The following is a 20596-nucleotide window of genomic DNA, read 5'->3' as shown; positions in this document are numbered from 1 at the left end:
TTAACGTTCGCCAGTAAAGATGGAATTCGAGTGCGAGATTCGTTCGTCTGGATTACGCAATCGTTTATTGACTTGAATTTCAAATTTACACTTCTATACATCTAGAGTTACATCACATATCATGGAAAAGTGGCTAAACTTAAAAAACGATTAATTACTCGTGAGTCAAAGATCACAGTTGTCGAAATAACGAATGAGTACAGATCATTACTGCGGACTAGCGCCGCCATTATTATGAATAAATAACGTGTTGTTTTAATACAAATATACGTGGATGTCGATGCATGCGTCGTTTAAGAATATTTCACTTGATCCTTTCGTACGTGGTAAGAGTATAACAAGATAACATAGCTGCAAAAAAAACTTAAAATAAACATAATATCTTTTATAATATAATATATATAATATAGTATATAAGAATAGCGATTGATTAATGTTTACAAGGGACTACTTACAAAGCTAAGCTGCTAATTACAGGAATTCATTACAAAAAAATCTGGGATATTCTTGCTTGATACGATTATAACTTGACAAGTATGAGTGACAATTTGTTGTACTGCACGAATCGGATTGTAACGCATAACGGGTATTTTTTATGAATATATAAAAGTTACACAGCTGCAGAAGTACTATTATTGATTTTAGGACAAGCGAGCGCTGCTTTCCAGTAATCCAGCAAGTCCTTTTCGACGCTGACTTTCCTGGCGAGGCTGTCCGTGAGCCAGGCATCGATGGCTGGCAGGTTCTTCTCGCTCCACTTGGTCTCCTGCTTGATGCTCTCCATGGCCTCGCGCACCAGACTGGCCTCGGAGTCGCTGAGCTCCTTCTGGCGCTCGGCGTGCAGCTTCGTCACGAGGTCGTAGCCCTCCTGCGTATTGAAGAAGCCCGTGGCCGAGTGTATGATGCTGATCCAGAGGTTCTTCTTGTTCTCGAGGCGCTGCTTCACCTGGTCCCAGTTGTCGTGTAGGAACTTGAACAGCATCTTGTAGCCGTTGGCGTTGCCGGTGAGCATGGCGAATATCAGATGGCAATCGGCGTCGCTCAGATTACCGTTTCGCTCCATTATCGCGATGTTCAGTAGTCTACAGAGAACGTCTTGCTTATAATAGCGTTCGGCATTTGACTCAGTTTGCTCTTTATTTTTTAATAATCAGCATACCTCTCAATCTTGGCGGGATCCTGCGGACATCCGGCCAAAGTCTTGAGCAGATACGTGCGCTCGCTTTGCTTCCTCTCCAAGCTGTTCTTTGGGAAATTGATGACTCGCTGCAAGCCAAAGTTCCACTCCTCGTCGGTGCCCCATTTGAATACCGGGCAGATAAACTCGTTCGCGACCCTGAACAAGGTATGATTCAATTATTATTGAATACATTTTTTTTTCTCTCACGCCCATACTCACGGATTGCCCTTGTCAGGTTCGGGATCGGACATCCATTTGGCGTATTGCTCGCGGGCCTCGGCTATGCAGGGCTCGTAACCGGCGCGACACAAGAAGTAACGAGCCAAGCCACGAAGATGAGACTTCCAGGACGGCTCGTTAGCTGGAGCTACCTCGCACGGCTCCGTGTACAGGGGCTCGAGCAATAATCTCGAGTACTCCTCGAATTTGGAGAAGACGGGCGATCCCTCGATGCGCTTTCCCACGTGATCGATCATCGTGAAGAACGGTTCCCAAACGATGTGGCTCTTCTCGTGCCTCAGCGACAGAGTCATGTTGAGGGCTATGCTGAAGCAGAGCTCGTCGGCGTACGCCAGATTCCACGAGTCGTGTAGCAGTTTAGCTCGCGTCAAGGTGGGTATAGTCTCGAAGTTCGAGCTCTGTAGATACGTGGCGAGCAGTTGCCAATTGTGCGAGTCGTAGTTTACCGGAAACAGTCCGATTTCTTGCGGATTAATAACGATGAATTCATTTTTGTCCTCGCTGCTGGGTACATTGAGGCCGTCTTTCGGCATCGTCGTCAATAACCATGTCTTTGGCGAGTAGTCATCGTTGTTCCACTTGCTCTGGGTCTGCTTCACCAGAGGGATGTTCCAACGATAGGTACTCTCCCAGCTGTTGGGCGATTTACGCGTTTCTCTCACGTATGGTTTCTATATTGAGCCGAGAAATCACTATAACTAAAAAGACACAATCGAGTATCGATGTTATACGATTGATTTGATTACCTGGCTGTAAGTGACGGTGGCATTTTCGTAATTGCGCGTCACTGTTACCAGCGGTAGCCTCTCCTGATCGATCCACGAATCTGCTATTTCGTTAATAGTCAACTTATCGGGCAGAGACTTTTGCGTTTCCGCCACTGCATTGATGCTGTCGTAGATGTCCTTTTGCGTGAACGTCCTGGTGTCGCGACCCTTTTCCAGGTCTGGTCTGGAAAATTTTTCAATTATCCACACGTTTATTATTGAAAATGCGCAAAAGCGAAGTGAGTCGTGTTGAAGCTAAGATATTTCTGTCGCGATAAATTTCTCGCTCGCTGGTACAAAAGAGTATCATCTCGTTAAATTTATGTGCATTGTTTTGCTTTTTTCTCGACGACAAGCGTCGAGAAGCTTTTGTTTGCACAGAGCAATGTTTATACACGGTCACGATGGGAAATATTTCATTATCGACACTTACTCAGCCATCACCCGCGACTTGATAAAGTGCCTCATGCTCGTTTTGAAATTGTCTTTGCCGAGAATGTAGTAAAACATTCGGAATACCAGCTCGACTGCAAATTAAAATTCATAGAAAGATAAAAATCGTATGCAGCGTTTTAGTGCGGCAGATATGTGTTGTAATACTCACTCTTGGCAAATTTGGCGTCGCGAATGATTCCGGTGATTCTATTGGCTCCAAAAGTTTTTCCGTAACCGTAGTATAACGAATACAAGATGTTCATGGGCCATTTACCTTTCAACTCGTCCGGATTGATCTATACATTTTTTATGCAATTAATAGATGAGCACTTATTATCAGTAGAGAAACTCACGTCCATAGTGGTTTTAGATGCCAAAAACGAATTGAGACCCTTATTTTCTGAAGCATCCATCCAGCGAAAAGGTGTAATTAACTGTCCGATCCATTGGTAGGTTAGTTCGTAAGCCGTGTTCCATATAAGTGGGCTGCTGAGCTCTGATTCCCTACAAGCGTAAAATTAATTATGCAATGCTTCCATTGAAAAAATATAAAAAAATTATTTTTAAAAAATTATTTTTGCAATCACTTGAAAATCATCAAGCCCCAATTATCGGATGCTTTGCTAGCCGTGTATATTGGCATCGCGATCACGTCGAGTTTCGGCAACCCGATCGAACTATTGAAATAATCCTGCATGTAGTTGACAATTGTTACAATTTTGTCCGGCACGTCCTTGAGCGCGTCAAGATACTCCTTACGACCCCAGACTCGAACCTGCAATTCTCGCCCATCTATCGCATTGACCTTCTTTGTTGGACTTAAACTCTCGAAATCCGAGATCACGAAGGCCACCTGGTAGGTAGTTATGTCAGGTATTTGCATGAAATGGTCTTGAACCACTTCTTGTTCGCCGACTCTGAAATTTCAGGCAAATTTGAGTTGCATGGACACTTGATCAAATATCTCACAATAGTAAAATGTACACATACACGGGTACAGTCTTTTCAATCGGGGTATTGGACAGAGCAGTCATGTTCTTAGGCCTTGTCAGGATTAGCTGGAACTTAGTCTTGTATTGAAGCTCGTCGAAGCTCGGAAACATCTTACGTGCATTGTTCAAACGTAGATAAGTAGCGACGTAAGTACTGCACGAAAAATGAAATAAAAACACGCATGAATACAAAAAGACAATAAACTAAATGTTACTCGCTCACTGTTTTTGTTTCGCCGCATCCATGTAGTAATTCATGAATAATCCCGATGTGTCGTTAGTCGTAATGTTGCCGAGATAAGTGATGTCGACTTCGCAAGTCGTGTTTCTCTTCAACATATTTTCGAGGTGTATTATGAGCTTACGCGGGTTTCGCTCAATTTTAAGAATTTTCAATGGCGCTGGAGCTTTTACTTCCTCCTCTCTAAAAAGCATTGCAAGTCAAATAACACAATTCCATCTTATTTTATTGCAGTCGAAACTTACTGGCTTTTGCTGTCGGACTCGTCGACGACGTCGTTGAGCCTCGTCACCCTTACATTGGAGTGTGAAATCTGCAAGTCCGGATGCACGTGGAGCATGACCTTGTCCGCTCGCTCGGACCAAGTTACATTGATGCGCACTCGACCCTTGAATTTAGCCTCCTGCACCAGTGGTTCGATTTCGAGGATGTAGCTCTTGGGCCGCAAATCGTCGCAGATGCAAACTGACTCGAGTTTGTGTTGCTCGTTGAGATCGACGCTGCGCTCCTGTCGTATCTGCAGCAAAGTCAAAGTTCGACGACGAGAAGTAGATGAGCCAGCGATGCGTTTCGTTAAATTCAATTTTTGCCACATTTTTTGAAGATTATTTGGTGGCTAAATTTACAAAGGGGAAACATTGCTAAAGGAAACGTTGTTTTTTCTATTGGGATGAAGGTAAGGGACGATTTTATATTCATAATTTTTTTAGCACAAGTCAAATAAGGGATCCTATAAGTATAATTTCCGACTTACCTTAGGAAAAGCATCGATAGCGATGAATAAGACCAGGGCGATCCCTAATCTTAAGGCTGATCGCCTCATCTTGCTTTAATGTGCCCTCAAGAGCTTGTAAATTAACAATGTATTCCTACGAATAGGAAAAAGTATTAATTTAAAAAAAACCTGAATTCTGAAAAGTATAGAACAAAATTTCGATTCTTAAATTTGATAAGTTTGATTGAAATTCAATCTTATGTCAGGTTTTAATGCAATATTGAATTACAATTTTTTGAAAAGAAAAAAAATATCACTTAAAAACAGGAAATTAATAGCCAGGAATCATTGCGAAATAGATAAACTTATTAACGACAAAGCACAATGTGTTAAAGCTTTCTTCACTAATGGCAAAAGGAGCAATTAATAAACAAACAAAAAAATGAAAAGTACAATGACTGCTATATGAAAATATTACGATGCACAATCCTTGCTGGTCGATGGCTCACTGGTCCGTAATCGTAGAATAGACCCTTTCGACCTCGCGTCGATTATTTTCTCTTTTCTTCGTTACAACCGCGCAGTAGTGTGTGTGCGGACACTACTGCAATCCGACAATGATCCGTGCACACACATACACATATGCACAGAAGCAACGCAGGGAATAAATCAGTTAAGGCGTCATTATACGCGCGTTGAGTTAGTTGGCGACGGCGATGATCGGTGTCAAGCCTTTATCAAGCGGTGCATCACGTTGTCACGGACCAAGTGTGCGTGTGTGTGTATAGGTGCGTATATATATCAGAATACGCAATACTATATGTAGGTCCCTGGCTAGTTATCTAATTTCAACGCGGGGGATCGACGACGACGCATCTTTTGTACGTACACGAGAGTAGCCGTATAGACGATATTATGCGATCATTTGACGTCAACTGCGGGCAGCAGCACCGCAAGCACATCTGTCCACTGGACTAGAGAGTAAGATGCGAGGCCAATTGCTCCGAGCTCGCAGTACATGGGCTGCCATTAGAAACAAAATGTGTATGCACGATTGTATTGAACAATTACCAAGTTGCGACAGCTTGGGCAATTCATGTCGTTCGCACCTATCCGGGATATCGCTAGTCGGACTCGTACCTTACAACGTCGACTTCGCAAACTATATCTGTAAGCGACAATATGGCCTTTTTTAGCCAACTCCGAGTAGCGTGCGACAAATGCGTTTCATCCGCGCGTTTCCCCCTTTTCACTGACCTTTAACAGCTTTAAATTTTAATAATATTGCTGATAACATGGCTGCTTAACAGCTACGCGAGTCAATCGTTTTTACGCGCAGGTATTTTTTGAACGATTTGCAATTGAAAATATCCATTACAGAGAAAACGCTGTGCGGGCGATGAAGGTGCCAAATGAAAATGAAACATGTAAAAAATATTTTGGAATTTTTCGCTTTTCATTTTTTTATCGTCCCGTATATAATACAAATCATTGGGTCGACGTGGTTGCTTAAACATCGCTTTACGCGTCATATGTTTTTACAATAGCGCGCGTAGCCTCTGGTTAAAGTTGACCTCAAGGCTTATCACTCGGAGATTCGTCAAAATATGTCATTTACGGGCCGCAAAGGACAAGCCCGCGTTATCGAACGCGTATGCATATATTTTGCACGAAATATTCTGCTTTGCGTTCGCGCAGTCTCTCGTGAAAAACTGCGGGTCCTTGAAAATCGTCCAATAATATGCATGCTGTATATATGCAAGTATATATTATTATCTTGTGAGATGCGCTCGCGCGCACACATGCAAATGCCGGTTGTTTTTCAATTGCCGTGTGTAGTTTTTTTTTGCGCTGGCCCGCAGTGGTACGAGGAGAAAATTTACCTCGGCTTGGCGAATCGAGCAGCGTGTGTGTGCTTATATTTTATATGGCCAATGTCATGACGCAATGTTACTCGCTCGCGCGCTGCACACTGCATACACACCGAATTATGCGAACCATTTCTTTTCTCGCGAAGCTAAGGCATGCACGGCTCGAACATGCATACCGATTCGGTGCGCGCGACAACAACAACGACATTTTTTAACTGTCCGCGCGATCGCTTCGCTACCTTATCAAAATATTTAAATTTTCTCTCGAGAAATTAACAATGTGACATAATAGTCATAATAATTACCATGTAAACTATATTCTCGCGATCGCGGCTCTCGGTAGCAGTTTGCGTGTAATATTTATGTGTATGTATTTATATACGCATTCCCGCTCTTGTATGCACGTACACAGGTGCGCACACGTCGTCTCTCTCTCTCTCTCTCTCTCTCTTATTGTTCGCGTGAATCATCATCATCGGTGGCGGCATACAGAGAGGAGCATCCTCGCGCGGTATTATTAAAATGTGTGCAGTGCTCCTCTTCTTTACGCGGCTGCTGGCCACTACCAACAGAACTACCGTAATTACATAACTAAGATATCGCACACTTCGAGTCACGCTATACCAATAAACAGTTGTTTTTTGTGCGCACCCGTCGACACTCGCATACGCGTCCAAAATGCATAATAAACATCGAAGGTAGAGAAATTTTTGCTGAGAAAACTTTAATGAGCACGTATAGATAAATTCAAATTATTCGAGCTCCAATGTCAAAAACGTCGCGTAGAAAGAAAAGCGAATTTCATTGTTTTTCTTTTTCGCTTATTTCTTTTTTTTATTTCTTACACACTCGTCGAATAATGTAAAAAAAGCGCGCGATAAGATCTCAATTATTAGCGTATCATAATGCAGCGCTAATTGTTCAATTGGCAAAAGTATGTTAGCCGCGAAACGATGCAATGGTATTATATTTTTGCTCTTTTTACGATAAAACCTAATCGTTCACGGTACTAAAAATTTGCCTTATCATTATTATAGTCTCCACAGTGCAGTGGCAAAGCCAAAGTTGGGCCTCGGGTGAGCCATTGATCGCTCGAGCGCGAGCCAGACTATATGGGAGAACTACCGTCGACGACGACTGCCCACATAAGTGCGATCGTCGCTGATCGACTTTACGAGCGTGATTGAGAGACCGAATAAAAAAATAAAATAAAAAAAACGCGTAAGAGAGCAACCGCGGCTCGAGTCGGGAAATTTGCTGTCGGAGGCAGGAAAAACAAAGCGAGACTACGCGAATGTGTGTGGTGCAAGTTAAAATTGTGAATAGTGGGGATCATCGTGTATACAGCGGCGGCAGCAGTAGCAGCAGCAGGCAAAATCATAAGCTTGTGTACGTGTGTGTATCCTCTTTGGTCGGTGTGTATACGGGAGACGAGAGCAGGTGGAACACGAGCTATATAACGCTAATTGCAACTCTGTAATCTGCGCGCGTGCCGCGGTCTTCTCTCCTCGTTCCTTTTTTTTTTTCATTTCGAGCCCAAAAGAGAGAAAAGTGCCGCGTGCTCGACGTTACAGTAGTATTGTTGATTACTCGGGCGCGAGCGCCAGTGCGCCGCACTTTCGAAAAACGCCGAGAGTGGATGAGTGACTCGTCGCTTCGCCTTGATTTTTTTTTCAACACACATACATGGTGCTCAGTGCGCGAGTGAAACAAAGGAGATCGAGCTTGCGGTCTGGAAGAAAGCTTTGAATTGGCTTCGCAAGTGTCAAGGTAAGCTTTCATTCTGTTTCAAAGAAGTAACCGTGTGTATATCGCTTATTTTTCTTTTTTTCAGTTCTCATTGAATGAAAAAGGATTAGGCTTCGAGAAAATCATTGAAATAAATCAAAATGAGAAGAGGCAGCGTCTCGACGTTTGCCGACGATGGTCGGCGTCACTGTGAGTATTTTGCAATGCGCCCATCGCTCGATCGGTGATCCGATGTTTTTCGCTCATATACTCGATACTATGGGTATCGATCTCAGCCCGGCTCCGGGACTAGATACGAGCACAAAAGAAAAACGTCGCGAGAGAAGCCTCGCGGTGTTACGACATAAATACATCGTTGCGTATTGTACTTGCTCGTATAATGCAGAGCTGTCATACGCCTCCATCCCGAGAGCTGTGCATACAAAGAGACATACACACATACGCAGGCACACACGATATTAAAGAACGTGTAATTTCGGAAAGAACCGAAGGCAATGCAAATGTAATAATAATCGCCAAGTTTTTATTTTTTTCCTTGTTCGAAGCCTATCGTTTCTTCTTATTGTTTTTCTCTTTTATTTTTGTTTTTCTTTCTCTCTCGCACTACGAGCATAGAACTTGCGACGATAAGAAGCGGTTTCTTCACTTTTTATCGGTTCATGTCTTGAAAGTGCTCCGATTTGCACCTGTAATTACTCGAAGCTTGAAATGCTACTTGGCAAGAGTGCCTATAAGCGGCGATTCATTCACTCGAGGCTCTCGCGCTCATTCATTCATCTCAGACTAATAAAGCTCGCGAGCGAACATATTCCCAAACGAACATCCGTCCGATCGCACAATACCTCGGCACGGGTTTTTAATTTTTTTCCTTTTTTACAAGCGCTGTGTACTATATATTGTACGAAGCATTGTGGAGGCCATCGCATTATAGCATCAACATTATATACCTATACATGCGCGTGAGCACACGCTCGCGTACATTAAATATACGTGTGTGCCTGTGTGCGCGTGTTTATGTATCTGCTAGCCCGAGTGTGTGGCTATATGCATTATTATGGTCGTGTTACCGAAACTGTCATTACGCATCTAGACTCGTGCAGTACGTTTAAAGTATACATGTGTACGCGTCCGCGCTCGTCGGAAGGCACTGATTTGCCAGTGATTTTGCTCTTTAACTCGCGACGAATATGAGTAAGTGTGTTTGTGTATAAATGTGTCTGTCTCTGTGTGCGTGTAGATGTGTATGTCGCCTACGAGTTTAACGATATCACCAACGCATATGTGCTCTATGATTCGCTGGTCGAGCCAAGAGGATTAATCAAAATTAAGAACGTCAATTTGCGGTGGCTCGCGAGTGCTGGAAAATTAAAAGCCGCGAATAAACGCATTTTAATAAACGTCGATGTGTACCGCCGAAGAAAACATAACGTCTGCATTTAATATATAACACATCTCTTCACGATAAGTATAAGCAAGTTTCGATTTATCGCACGCACGGGAGCGCGAGAACGTCATTTATTATTTGTGAAAAGAGAGCGTGGCGCGCTTTAATCGTCGAATATTTGCAAAGCTGTCGTGTACCGTGCGCGTTATATTATATATATCCACAGCTCGTGAACTGCCACTGTTTGTACAATTCAATGATAATCGCGAAGCGACGAGAGCTGAGAAATTTTAGGACACCTGTCGTTTATTTAGCTACGTATCCTCTTCAGGCGCGTGATAACGACGAGAGAACATCGCGAGCGCAAACAGTCATTACGCGATTTTTCCGAGCCTCTAAGGTCACCGAAAAATCAAAAGGATGGAATATAAAAAGGAGAAAAAATTACCCGCTGCGCTCGAAATCGATTACATCCCGCTATACACGAATGTAACGTATACGAAGAGAAAGAGCTCACGAGCTTAACTTCCGAAATATCCAAGTTTCCTGCACGAGGCAGAGCTTCTTCCGTTCATTCATGCGCCGTTAAACATTGCAGATGATTCGAGCGCGCAAACGTATATGCATACGCAATGATCGTGATGATGTTATATAGCTAGTGTATGTGCGTTATATCCTTGTGCAACCTTGAGGTTTCGCGTGTATATACGTGCATCCACAGTCCATATACACACGCGTCACACGCTGCTATTATATAAAAAAAATATATGTATATGCAGACGCGTGCTGCGCTGCCTGAGAGCGTCTATATACACGTGCTATATAATACACATAGATGGAGACTTCCGGACAAACGATCGAGATCGCGTTTTGATACGTTTGACGGGAAATAGACTCTTCTGACGGCTAGCATACTCGTGCATGATCAGCCAAAAGCCAAATTCATTTAGGATTATCAAATTTGTTGAGTTATGTGACCGATCACGCGGAGAGAATTATCGATATATTTTTGCCTGTGTACTTAGCGAGCATCGCGCTGCCGGAACGAAGCAATAGCTTGAGGCAAGAGGAGCCGCCGATCAACGAGGTAGCCTTCGAAGTCACTGGTGGCTGCTACATATCCTACCGCCAGATAGCTTTCGCCTTCGTTTTTCTGCTCGCCTGTGCCATAGCCTCGGCTTTTTTGGCTGTGCATCTGACCAGTCGCAACGACAAGGATGTGAGTACAGCAGCCCATTGATTCGGCAATCGCTTCGAGCGAGCAGCTATCGATAATTAATTTTTCAAACGAAATTCAAATTCCGCTGCAGCCAAGAAATGCCCTGGAGATCCTGGCGAAGGAGGAAGACGTGCCGGAAAATTATGTGCTGTCGTCCAGCGTCAGGCCGACGCGCTACACGCTCGAGCTTGTTCCGATCGTCGAGTTGGCCGAGCGTGGACAGGACGTGATCCAGGGATTTCTCACCGTCGAATTCGTCCAGAACGCCGACAGGGCAGTGTCCCAACTGGTCCTCAATGCTAAGCACCTGTCGATCAGGAGCCATCGGCTCTTCGTCTACGGCTTCGAGAGCAATGCCACCAATGTCAATGCCAGCAGCACTCAAGTCGTCAGGAGCAAGCGCGACTTGTCGTCGGCCGCTTCGGACCTGGACTCGGCAGCGACCTCGGATAGTTCCGAGCAGTCGCACGCCGAACCGGATGTAATCGTTAAAAACGAAGTGAAAATCGCAAGTAACAAAACCGACGAGTCCGGTGGTGTCTACGTCATTGTCACCGAGAATAATCTAGTACGAGGCAACTATTCCCTAGAAATCGAGTACGAGACGACGGTCGACGATCGCGTCGTATTCGTAAAAAATTTCACGAAAAATGGCATCGATAAGTAAGTAGTGTCGAATCTTGCATAAATTTGTAAGATCGAGTTATTAAGGAAAATTTTTCTGCCAGGCTGTTGTTGGTATCAAAATTGAAGCCCGTCGCAGCTTCTCGCTTGTTCCCGACCCTCGACGATGCAAGACTCAAGGCGAGCTTTGTACTCACCGTGACACATCCACGAGACTCCAAAGTACTATCCAACACTCCTGCGGTCACTTCCAGTGAATCGTGAGTTTCTCATAGCTTTTTGTATGTAAAAAACTGTATGCACTGACGAGTCTACCCCGAGCATCTCGAAATTTCTTTGCTTAGAGACGACGACATGGCAACTGATACGTTCGCGGCCACCAGCCCAATGTCAGCTTACAATCTGGCCTTTGTCGACGGCGATCTCGAAAATCTGGAAGAATTAGCTCCCAACGTATCTCATTGGAGTATCAACAAGCCCGCCACGGATTTTTATCTGCGCGACAAAGTTGGCCCCGTATTCGAAGTCTACAACGAATTGTTGCAGGGTGTAGCTCGGCCCATTGACAAGCTCGACATCGCGGCGCTGCCCGTCGACACGGACGGCCTCTCTGCGCCTGGATTGATCGTCATGAGGTACGCGCATAACTTTGATGAAAGAAAAACAAAAAAACTCGACACTTTGGTTGCAATATACGGCTACTGCCCGTCGCGTTAAACGGACCGAGTGAATACACAATATCGAACAAAAACTAGTCAGTCGAGCATCGATGCTTTTTTTAATCGATTTTCACTCGAACGTGTACTGTCTAAATCGGTTATTTTTATTCTTTTTTTGGCTCACAGGGAAACCCTTTTCTATACGGAACTCGACGACCCACCGCTCACCAAAGCCAAAGCTCTTCTGAATTTGATCGGCCTCGTTGGTCAGCAATGGCTTGGCGGTCTCGTCGACGCTAAAAATTGGACAGACGCTTGGTTTCTTGAAGGTTCGGCCATCTATCTGCAATATGCTCTCATCGACAAGGCAAGCTTATTTCGCGTCTGTTAATTTGATGCTCTGTGTAGCATGAATAAAAACTTTTGCAATGATCGCGTGTAATGTTTCGACAGTGCAGATTGACCAGAGTCTCGAGGCTTCGGACGACTTTTTGATCGATATTCAGCTGGGCTCGATGGAGAACGACGCGTTTCTCATCTCGAAAGCTTTAAACTACAAAGTCGATCGTAACCGCGTTGAAGCCTTCGATCTGACCGACAACTATAAAAAAGGTACGAGCGACTTGGTTTTATTTTGCATAAAAAGAAAAAGACTCGGAAGAGACACAGTTATAAGTGCAAGGTACATTATTCAGGTATGTGTGGGTGTATATGTTGCAGGTGCATGCCTGATAAGCATGTTACACTCGGTACTGAGTGAGACTGACTTTAAAAGTGGATACGCCGACTTTCTCAGACGCTGGTGGGTATATTGCAGCTTCCTTCCGCACTGCATACATAGTGCTTATAACCCTGCGCACCTTTGCTCATTATACATTTACATACTTACAACGCAGTCGAGGCCTCTTTTGCGCGAGAGATAGCGAGAGCAAAAAAAGCTGCGCGCTACTGCCGCCCTTTTAGAAGCTGGAGGCTCCTTTATGCTCTCGCTTGGCCTGTTCTTACGAAAGCCCATTTAATTGCTCGTTATACGCAAGCGCGCGCATCACTTTCGTGTAACTGTATGTGGTGGTGAAACGTTTCTGGGCTAATTTTTTTGTAATTTTTTCTTACAGGAGACACATGAGCGCCGACTCGGATGGATTTTTACTAGCTTTAGCGCGGAATGCCACAATTCCTGCCGATGGAAAAGACGAGGTGGACATGCCGCTAGACCGTGCTTTCGCTACTTGGGTTCGCCAGCCGGGCTATCCGTTAATCAACGTTACTTGGCATCGTCACAATGGCACGGTTGACATTCACCAGGTTTTAATCATTCCTAATGCTATACTATTATATTAAATGATAAGAATACGAAATCATGCATTTCTCGACATTTCAGAGTAAGTTCAATTTCGATGATATTCCGAGTGACGAGGAAGAAGAGGAGTTAGGGGAGGAAGAAGTGAAACGAGAAAAGGAAAAGCAGCCGCTGTGGTGGGTGCCGCTGACTTTTGTCTCGATGGAACAAGGCAATTTTTCCCAACCAGGTCTCGTCTGGTTAAAAGGCAAAGAACGCATGACTCTCGATAAAATGGGTACTCCTAGCGAGGACGCCTGGATCGTCTTTAATGTCGATAGAAAAGGGTACTATCGCGTGAATTACGACGAAGCTACCTGGATCTCTCTGGCCTCTGTATTGCTTGAAAATCACGAGACCTTTCCGACTTCGACTCGTGCTTCCCTTATCGACGACGCCCTCAGTCTTGCTCGTCAGGGTGCTCTCGGTTACGAGCGAGCTTTTGAGCTGATAGCTTACCTCGGCCCAAAAGAACGGAGCCTCGCACCATGGCAAACTATGGCCAGACACGCCTTGCAATTGGATTTTGCCCTCTATGAGACTCCAGCCTATCCGAGCTATCAGGACTTTATGAGGAGGCTCGTCTCGAAGCTCTTCGACGACATGGAAGATAAGCTAGATCAGGGATTGCCCTTGGTTATCGTTGCGATGCAGTTGGCTTGTCAATTCGAGTATCAAAAGTGCACGAGTTGGGCAAAAAACAAATGGCAGGATGTGTACAAAAATAACAATACTGAAAAGTAAGCTTTCGCTTTAGTCCGTAGGCCTTTTTTTTGTACAAAAGTGTATGCAATAGTCTCGGTAGAAGAAAGAAAATGTATAATAAAAATTTATAAGACATTTTATATATGTATTTTTAAAATGTCGACAACGCAGGATAACATGAATAAAATATAAATCAATTATTCAGTTTGCCGGAGCACGTTCGCGAGACGATTTATTGCATCGGAGCGCAGCGAGGTGGCCAAGAAGAATTAACCTATCTCATGGAAAAATTTGCCGACGAAAGCGACAGGGAGGAGAAGGATCGATTTCTCTCAGCACTCGGCTGCTTCCAGAGTCCCTGGATTTTACAAAAGTACGCGACAAAAATACTTCATTTCATTCCATTTCATACGATGTATTCACGCGATGTACTTTGTTTTCCAGAGTTTTGAATGAAATTCTCGAGAATAATAAATATGAGGACGACGATATCAAGGTAATTTTGAAGTCCTATGCAAAAAATCCTGCAGCTGCCCAAGCGGCGAGGCGCTTCCTCCAAGAAAATTGGAAAGAAATTGTTGGAAGGTATATATTTGTGTAACTGTTTTCTTGGATCCATTCAAAATTTATACAATATTTTTAGATTCTCTCGCTCCTACTGGACGACAAAAGCATTTGTTCAGGCGTCAACCAATTTACTATTTACCGAGAGAGATATAAACGAGGTATTTGAATTGTGTTGTTCATTAAAGAAGAATTAAATATTCTAAAAAATATTTTCCATCAACAGTTCAATGCGTTTAGAGATGAAAATATCGACAGCTTAAAATCCATGGGACACTGGGTGGCTCTCAATGAAATCAAAGCTATCTCTTGGATTTTCAGGCTGAAGGAATCGTCTTCGAGGATACAGCACTGGTTCAAGACTTACAATATGCGTATGCGTAAAGTGTAACTCTTTCCTCCTGAAAAGACGAATTTTAGTACTTACCTTTTAGATTTCAAAGGACAAAAAGTATGTCAGGGCGATTGTAACGAATAGAATGAGGACACGGTAATAATATTCTACCACAACAATTTTTATTTTTCTTTGCTTGCATTTCATTATCAAGCATGAATTATAAAACCAAGCAACAATTTTTTCTTCTTTTATCTTCACGACTCTCTTCCGCTTTTTATTCATATATATAGAACGCCACCCGTCATTATAATATATTTTATATATATTTGGTTTCTTTTATTTTCATTTATAATATTTTTAATAATAATAATCATATAATAATGATCAGTTACATATTTAACAAACCTCCTGTAAGTTTAGTGTGTATGTCTGAATTTTATGTATATATTTACGGTTAGTACATAATACCCTTATTTGATAACCGTACATATATATTAAACTTCAACGATCACATAATATTATGTGTAATTACGATTGCGTTTACCACCGTTTATTCGTATTCATTTATTTAATATATTTCTGATAATTTTTTGTAATCTCTCTATTTTATCATTAATCATCGTTATAATATTTATGCTCTTTTGTTCTTCTTGTCTTCGAACATCGTTGCGTTTGCGCTATTTCTCTCACTTACTAACTTACTCATTCTCTCACTTACTCATGAACTTTCTTCCTCTCGCTCGCTCTCTCTCTCTCTTTTGAGCCTAACTGTCAACGTAAAATTGAAAATTCTTAAAAATTTAATGCGTCCTTTCATTTTCCATTTATTCCTTATATATTCCTTATAAAGTATAATAGTACATAGACGAAATGTAATCGACAATGTTTGTTCATTTTCTCTCTTATAAAAAATCACTTTAATATAATTTAAAATGACATTTGTATTTATTCTTTATTTTTCGAAGATGTAAATACAAACGTAAGAGTTTGCAATGGTTCGTGAATTACTTATTAGTCGTATTAAGCATTGCGATTAGATAATTATATTATTATATTATTGTTATTGTTGGATTATTATGACAACGTGTACATATACAGTTAATGTTAAATTGTATCTTCAGAGCATATACATTTCTTTGTATAGCTAAATCGATATATTGCTCTTCAGTTGTCATCGACGCAATTTTATCTTCATTTGCAAATGCTGATTTTCTGATCAAATTTTTTGGTTTTTCGATTAGATTTGACAAAAAAGTAATACTTTTATGATGTATTTTTAAGTTTATGTTACACTTTACCATTCCATTCCTAAAAATATTTTTTCTTATGAATAGTAAGATGTAATATTTACAAATTCATTTACAACTGCCTATATATAGTTACACGAATTACCTTAGTTTCGTCGCAAAATTAAAATAAAAATAACATTAAAAAAGTCTTGGATTTTACTTAAATAAAAATGTTTACTTAATGAGTCTTGACAATAATAAAAACATGTGCGTTTTTTGCGTGTTCAACGAGAATAATACTTGTATGAGATCAAGTGAAACAGCAAATACTTAATTTTTATGTTAGTACAATGTATTATGCTAAAATGTTGCTTAGTATTTAGATGTAAATAATCACATTAAAAATAATAAAGTACTTGTACGTTATAAATAATTGATTTATTTGTTTGAACAAGCCAACAAAGATAGTTCGTCAATATACACACGAGATACTCAATGAGTTTATACAATTATATTATTTTGGCACTTGTTATACAATTATATCATTTGGCACCGAAATACGTAGAGTATTTCATTTATTTAAAAAAAATGCAACATTCCTCGCATCTAGACCTATACAGATTTTTGTGTCAAATTTTTACAAATTTTTTATTGCGTCGAACGTTAAAGCATTCAATGTACTTCGAGGTGCGTGTGCGCGCTCTTCTGTGTGTATGTGTATGGGCGCGCGAGATCGTGTCGGTTGAAGCAAAAAATGTCGCGCGTGTGTGTTCGAAAGCTACGAGCGCTTAGTAGAGCGCTTGCGCGACTATACAAACATATTACACACTCACATCCACCCACACACACACACATACGAACAATCTTTGCTGCGGCTGTGTATGTGTAGAAGCGCATCGTAGCAGCAGCAGCGGCGCAGGCAGTGGCAACATTACGTAACACCCTGCTCGACTATCCCGTCGTTTTATCATTATTGTTGATATATTATTCGACCGAATTTAGCTCGCAACTCGCGGCTGCTAATAACAGACATACACACGTCTCGGATGCCTCGGTTACAGTAATAAACACTCGTGGAAATTCTTTTCCCAACATATATAAATACTTGTATTATATTCATTTTTCTGTTAATTTCATTTGAATTATATGTACACCGATTTTTACTTTACTCGAAACATGCGGTGGTACGCGTTATTATTGTTAATTTTATTGTTGTTGATGTCAACTATAATATTTATGTGCCATTATAATCCCGAGTGCTTTTCGCCCTACATTGTACATTATTATTATTATCTATTATCTATTATTATTATTATTTTTATTATTATTGTTATTATCTTTTACGACTAACAAACACGCGCATGAGATCGCGTAATTACATGTACCCGCTCTCCCACCACACCCCTTTGCGCATATACACGAGCTACTTTTTCCCTTGATGTGAACGCGAGATGATTTTTGGACTTTTATTGCTCGGTTATTTTAATGCATTTACAATGGCGTGTATATCCGAACTCGCGACGGAAACCGAAGAACTGCCTTGTGAGCAGTTCTTTTATTTCTTTTTTGCCTTCCATCGCGTAATAATAACATGCACTACGTATAGTAACATTTGCAAAGCTCGATGCTCTCTCTCTCTCTATTTCTTTTCGCGATTCTACCGCTTTTTTTTACTTACACTACAGCTACCAGCTTTAGAATTCGTATGCTTTACTCGTCCCCTTGGAAGCAAGTGTATTTGCACATAGACACTATCGTGTGCCGAGTGTGTATATGCATGCTATACATTTGATGCTTCGTTCGGGAAAAATAACGACGCAGCAGCCCTAGCCTCGTCGTGAATTTTATTTTTTACATGTATAACGTACGCTATATATCGAATTCACAAAATTCTCTATTTCTTTATCTTTTTTCGTTTGTTTTTCTTTTTTTTTTCCTTTTTTGCTAAAAGTATCGATTTTACCATTCGGCAGATCGGCTTTCGTCACCTATTATTTTCTCTCTGTTTTTTTCTCCTCGCTCTCGCACCTCCTTCTTTTCGGATCGTTAGTTTTTCGTTGAACGGCGCGCGCTGCGTCGCTCTTTTCGCGAGTGACGATGTATAACTACATCTAGATTTATATATTTTTTTATAAGTATTATTTCGGCGGTGGCTTCGAAGATCCTTCCAATAACATATCGATATAAAAGAGATAAAAATGAAAATTATTTCTTCATAATTGATGTGAAAAATGTTCACGGTCATAATAATGAACCAATTCATAATGATTACATTAGATTCATAGAAGGTAAAACTCGTCACTATTTCTATCTTTTTTACATTAGAAAAGTAATAATAATATTTTGATAAAGTTTAAAAATTTAATTGATTTTGGTTATTTGAATCCCATTATGAACTATCTAACAAATATTTTTAAGCTTCAACTTGTTCGATTTTAAAAATGTTCGCTGTCTTTGCAGTCACCGTCGATCTATTTCATTATATAGAAAAAATAAATACAACTATAAGGTTTACGCAATCGCGTTCATTGACCCACATGTTTATTTTTACTTTTACATAGAATTTAGTTTACACGACATAACTTTTCCCCTTTTTCCTCCGAGAATTGTACGAGCGCAGAATGGCTCGATACGATGAACATTTTTTCAGTTGCCTACCTTTCGTACGCTAATTCGAGAAATTCCCAGAGAAAATTAGTATCTAAATACTAAGTATATTGTATATATTATAAATTGTAGACATTAATTTTCCCTAAAAATTGCGTGCGAGTTAACATATTTATCTATACTATGTTATATCGTCTATACAATAAGTTTTTGCAAAAAGTCTGTCTCTACCGAAAATATAATACTATTCGTAAATTGGGCACTTGTATCAAGTTGAGTGTATCGTTCGGTCTCACGTTACATGTTACTTATAAAAAATGTCCGCCTCTGTTCGTCCATTTGGGTGCGAGTCGAATGTGCGCATGTACTTTAGCCCTCGATCTTCTTCGATAAGCGTAGCATCGGATATGACTCAAGCGCAGGCTCCTTTATCAAATTACACGTCCGAAGGCGCGATAACAAAAATCTCACTCTCAACCCATATTTGATTACTTACGCGAGTTCGTCGTCGTCGATCCCGAAAAAACAATAGGATAATGCACGGTCTGCTTTTCTCGAGGAGCGAAGTATTTAAACAGTGCATCGCCGTGACAGCATAGCATATACCTATCGATATATGTATTTTATGAAGTAGCCAGGGAACGAGAGAGGGAAAGAGAGAGAAAGTTCGATTATGGCGCGCAGCGTAAATTGCTTCGAATAGTTGGCGCTTCCGAAGAGAGTCGAGTTGGTAAACGAAGTTGGCAATTTCCGATGCTGATCGGATATCAATCTAGCCGCTGCGGCGAGTTTCTCCGATGTCTACCTGCGTAAATTGATGAACTTTGCCCCCTTGCTGAATGATAAAAATAATAATGAGCGCCAATTGCTGTGTAAATTTTTTATCCGACTGCACGCGCTGCTGCTCAAAAAATAATTCTATAAATAAGAAATTTCTACGTTCCGTAAAGCTTATATAAAATTTTCTCTACGTATTTCAACGAGCTATACACCTATATTATATACCTATCTACACATTAATTATACGTTATTATTATATAATTTATTTTCGCGAACGTATTAACGGTGGCGATTGAAAAGATTATAATCCTTAACATTAGTTATATATCGGTGACATTGATGAGTGTAGTTTTCCGCTTAAAAAAGAACCACAGGCTGCATCAAATGACTTAGTTGCATATTGGTTAGACACTATTACGCTCTTTCCATTTATATTAATTTCTTAAAAGTACGAATAATTTACACATTTATCATTATACGTATTTATTTTATAAAATATAATTTGAAAAATATAATCATTCAGTTTGATATTAATCTTTTTTTATCGTTTTTTCTCTGTTCAGACGATCGAGCACGAAACACAATACGATTAAGAAAGAAATAAGAAACGATGGAAAAACTACGAACAAAGCTTCTCATTCAGACTTGATCTCTTCGGATTTAAGAAAATATCAGTACGTAAAAATCAGTTTACACTTTTTTTAATAAATTGTTATTTTGCGACTTGCACGTGGTTGGTTTTTGTGCGCGGTTTGAAGTCAAAAAAGTTCATACAAGATACTATTACTTACTGTTTATAAATATAAAAAACCGCAATAAAAAATCGGAATAAAAATTCTTTTGCGCTTGCATATCCTTTGCTTTTGTATACTGGTATATTCGTGAAGGGTAAGTTACACACTTTGGCAACTATTGGTTTATGTAACACGATTCCATGTATATATCAATATTATTTTTCA

General features: G+C 40.9%; 3 protein-coding genes across 8 annotated transcripts in view; 1 reads left to right on the top strand and 2 right to left on the bottom strand.

Moving 5' to 3' along the window:
* Window positions 1-38: 38 nt before the first annotated feature.
* Window positions 39-5152, bottom strand: LOC106648207 (aminopeptidase N). 3 transcript variants are annotated; one of them, XR_001339268.1, is made up of 13 exons: window positions 4610-4678; window positions 4101-4372; window positions 3838-4038; window positions 3613-3768; window positions 3210-3539; window positions 2976-3126; window positions 2792-2918; window positions 2621-2714; window positions 2167-2371; window positions 1400-2091; window positions 1160-1336; window positions 456-1082; window positions 39-351 (listed from the first exon to the last, which is right to left on the bottom strand). XR_001339268.1 is itself a non-coding variant. In XM_014364910.2 (13 exons), the coding sequence occupies exons 2-13, from the start codon at window positions 4676-4678 to the stop codon at window positions 611-613; spliced, it is 2946 nt and encodes a 981-aa protein (XP_014220396.1). In that variant the 5' UTR covers window positions 4679-4724; window positions 5049-5152; the 3' UTR covers window positions 39-610. The 3 variants fall into 3 exon arrangements, 2 of the variants coding, with proteins under 2 accessions (XP_014220396.1, XP_014220397.1); XM_014364910.2 differs by adding an exon at window positions 5049-5152 and having other exon boundaries at window positions 39-1082; window positions 4610-4724; XM_014364911.2 differs by adding an exon at window positions 5024-5120 and having other exon boundaries at window positions 39-1082; window positions 4610-4724.
* A 1973-nt stretch (window positions 5153-7125) lies between these two features.
* On the top strand, window positions 7126-15327 carry LOC106648322 (aminopeptidase N-like). Of its 2 annotated transcripts, XM_023458618.1 has the most exons (16): window positions 7126-7402; window positions 7479-8211; window positions 8276-8379; window positions 10600-10793; window positions 10885-11456; window positions 11522-11677; window positions 11762-12052; window positions 12263-12443; window positions 12535-12688; window positions 12797-12878; window positions 13192-13381; window positions 13458-14155; window positions 14326-14493; window positions 14565-14705; window positions 14764-14845; window positions 14911-15327. In XM_023458618.1, the coding sequence occupies exons 3-16, from the start codon at window positions 8331-8333 to the stop codon at window positions 15073-15075; spliced, it is 3123 nt and encodes a 1040-aa protein (XP_023314386.1). In that variant the 5' UTR covers window positions 7126-7402; window positions 7479-8211; window positions 8276-8330; the 3' UTR covers window positions 15076-15327. The 2 variants fall into 2 exon arrangements, with proteins under 2 accessions (XP_023314386.1, XP_014220581.1); XM_014365095.2 differs by having other exon boundaries at window positions 7126-8211.
* A 464-nt stretch (window positions 15328-15791) lies between these two features.
* The window catches only part of LOC106648323 (acetylcholine receptor subunit alpha-like), an 89359-nt gene continuing 84554 nt past the window's right edge, over window positions 15792-20596 (bottom strand). For all 3 annotated transcript variants that reach the window (XM_023458619.1, XM_023458620.1, XM_023458622.1), the window contains one exon: window positions 15792-19692. In XM_023458619.1, coding sequence (XP_023314387.1) covers window positions 19659-19692 — 34 coding nt within the window. In that variant the 3' untranslated portion in view covers window positions 15792-19658. The remainder of the gene's footprint in view (window positions 19693-20596) is intronic.

This window comes from Trichogramma pretiosum, unplaced genomic scaffold (assembly GCF_000599845.2).
Source record: "Trichogramma pretiosum strain Unisexual culture from Peru unplaced genomic scaffold, Tpre_2.0 scaffold24, whole genome shotgun sequence".
Classification (NCBI taxonomy): Eukaryota; Metazoa; Arthropoda; class Insecta; order Hymenoptera; family Trichogrammatidae; genus Trichogramma; species Trichogramma pretiosum.
This window is presented reverse-complemented; position numbering and strand designations above follow the sequence as displayed.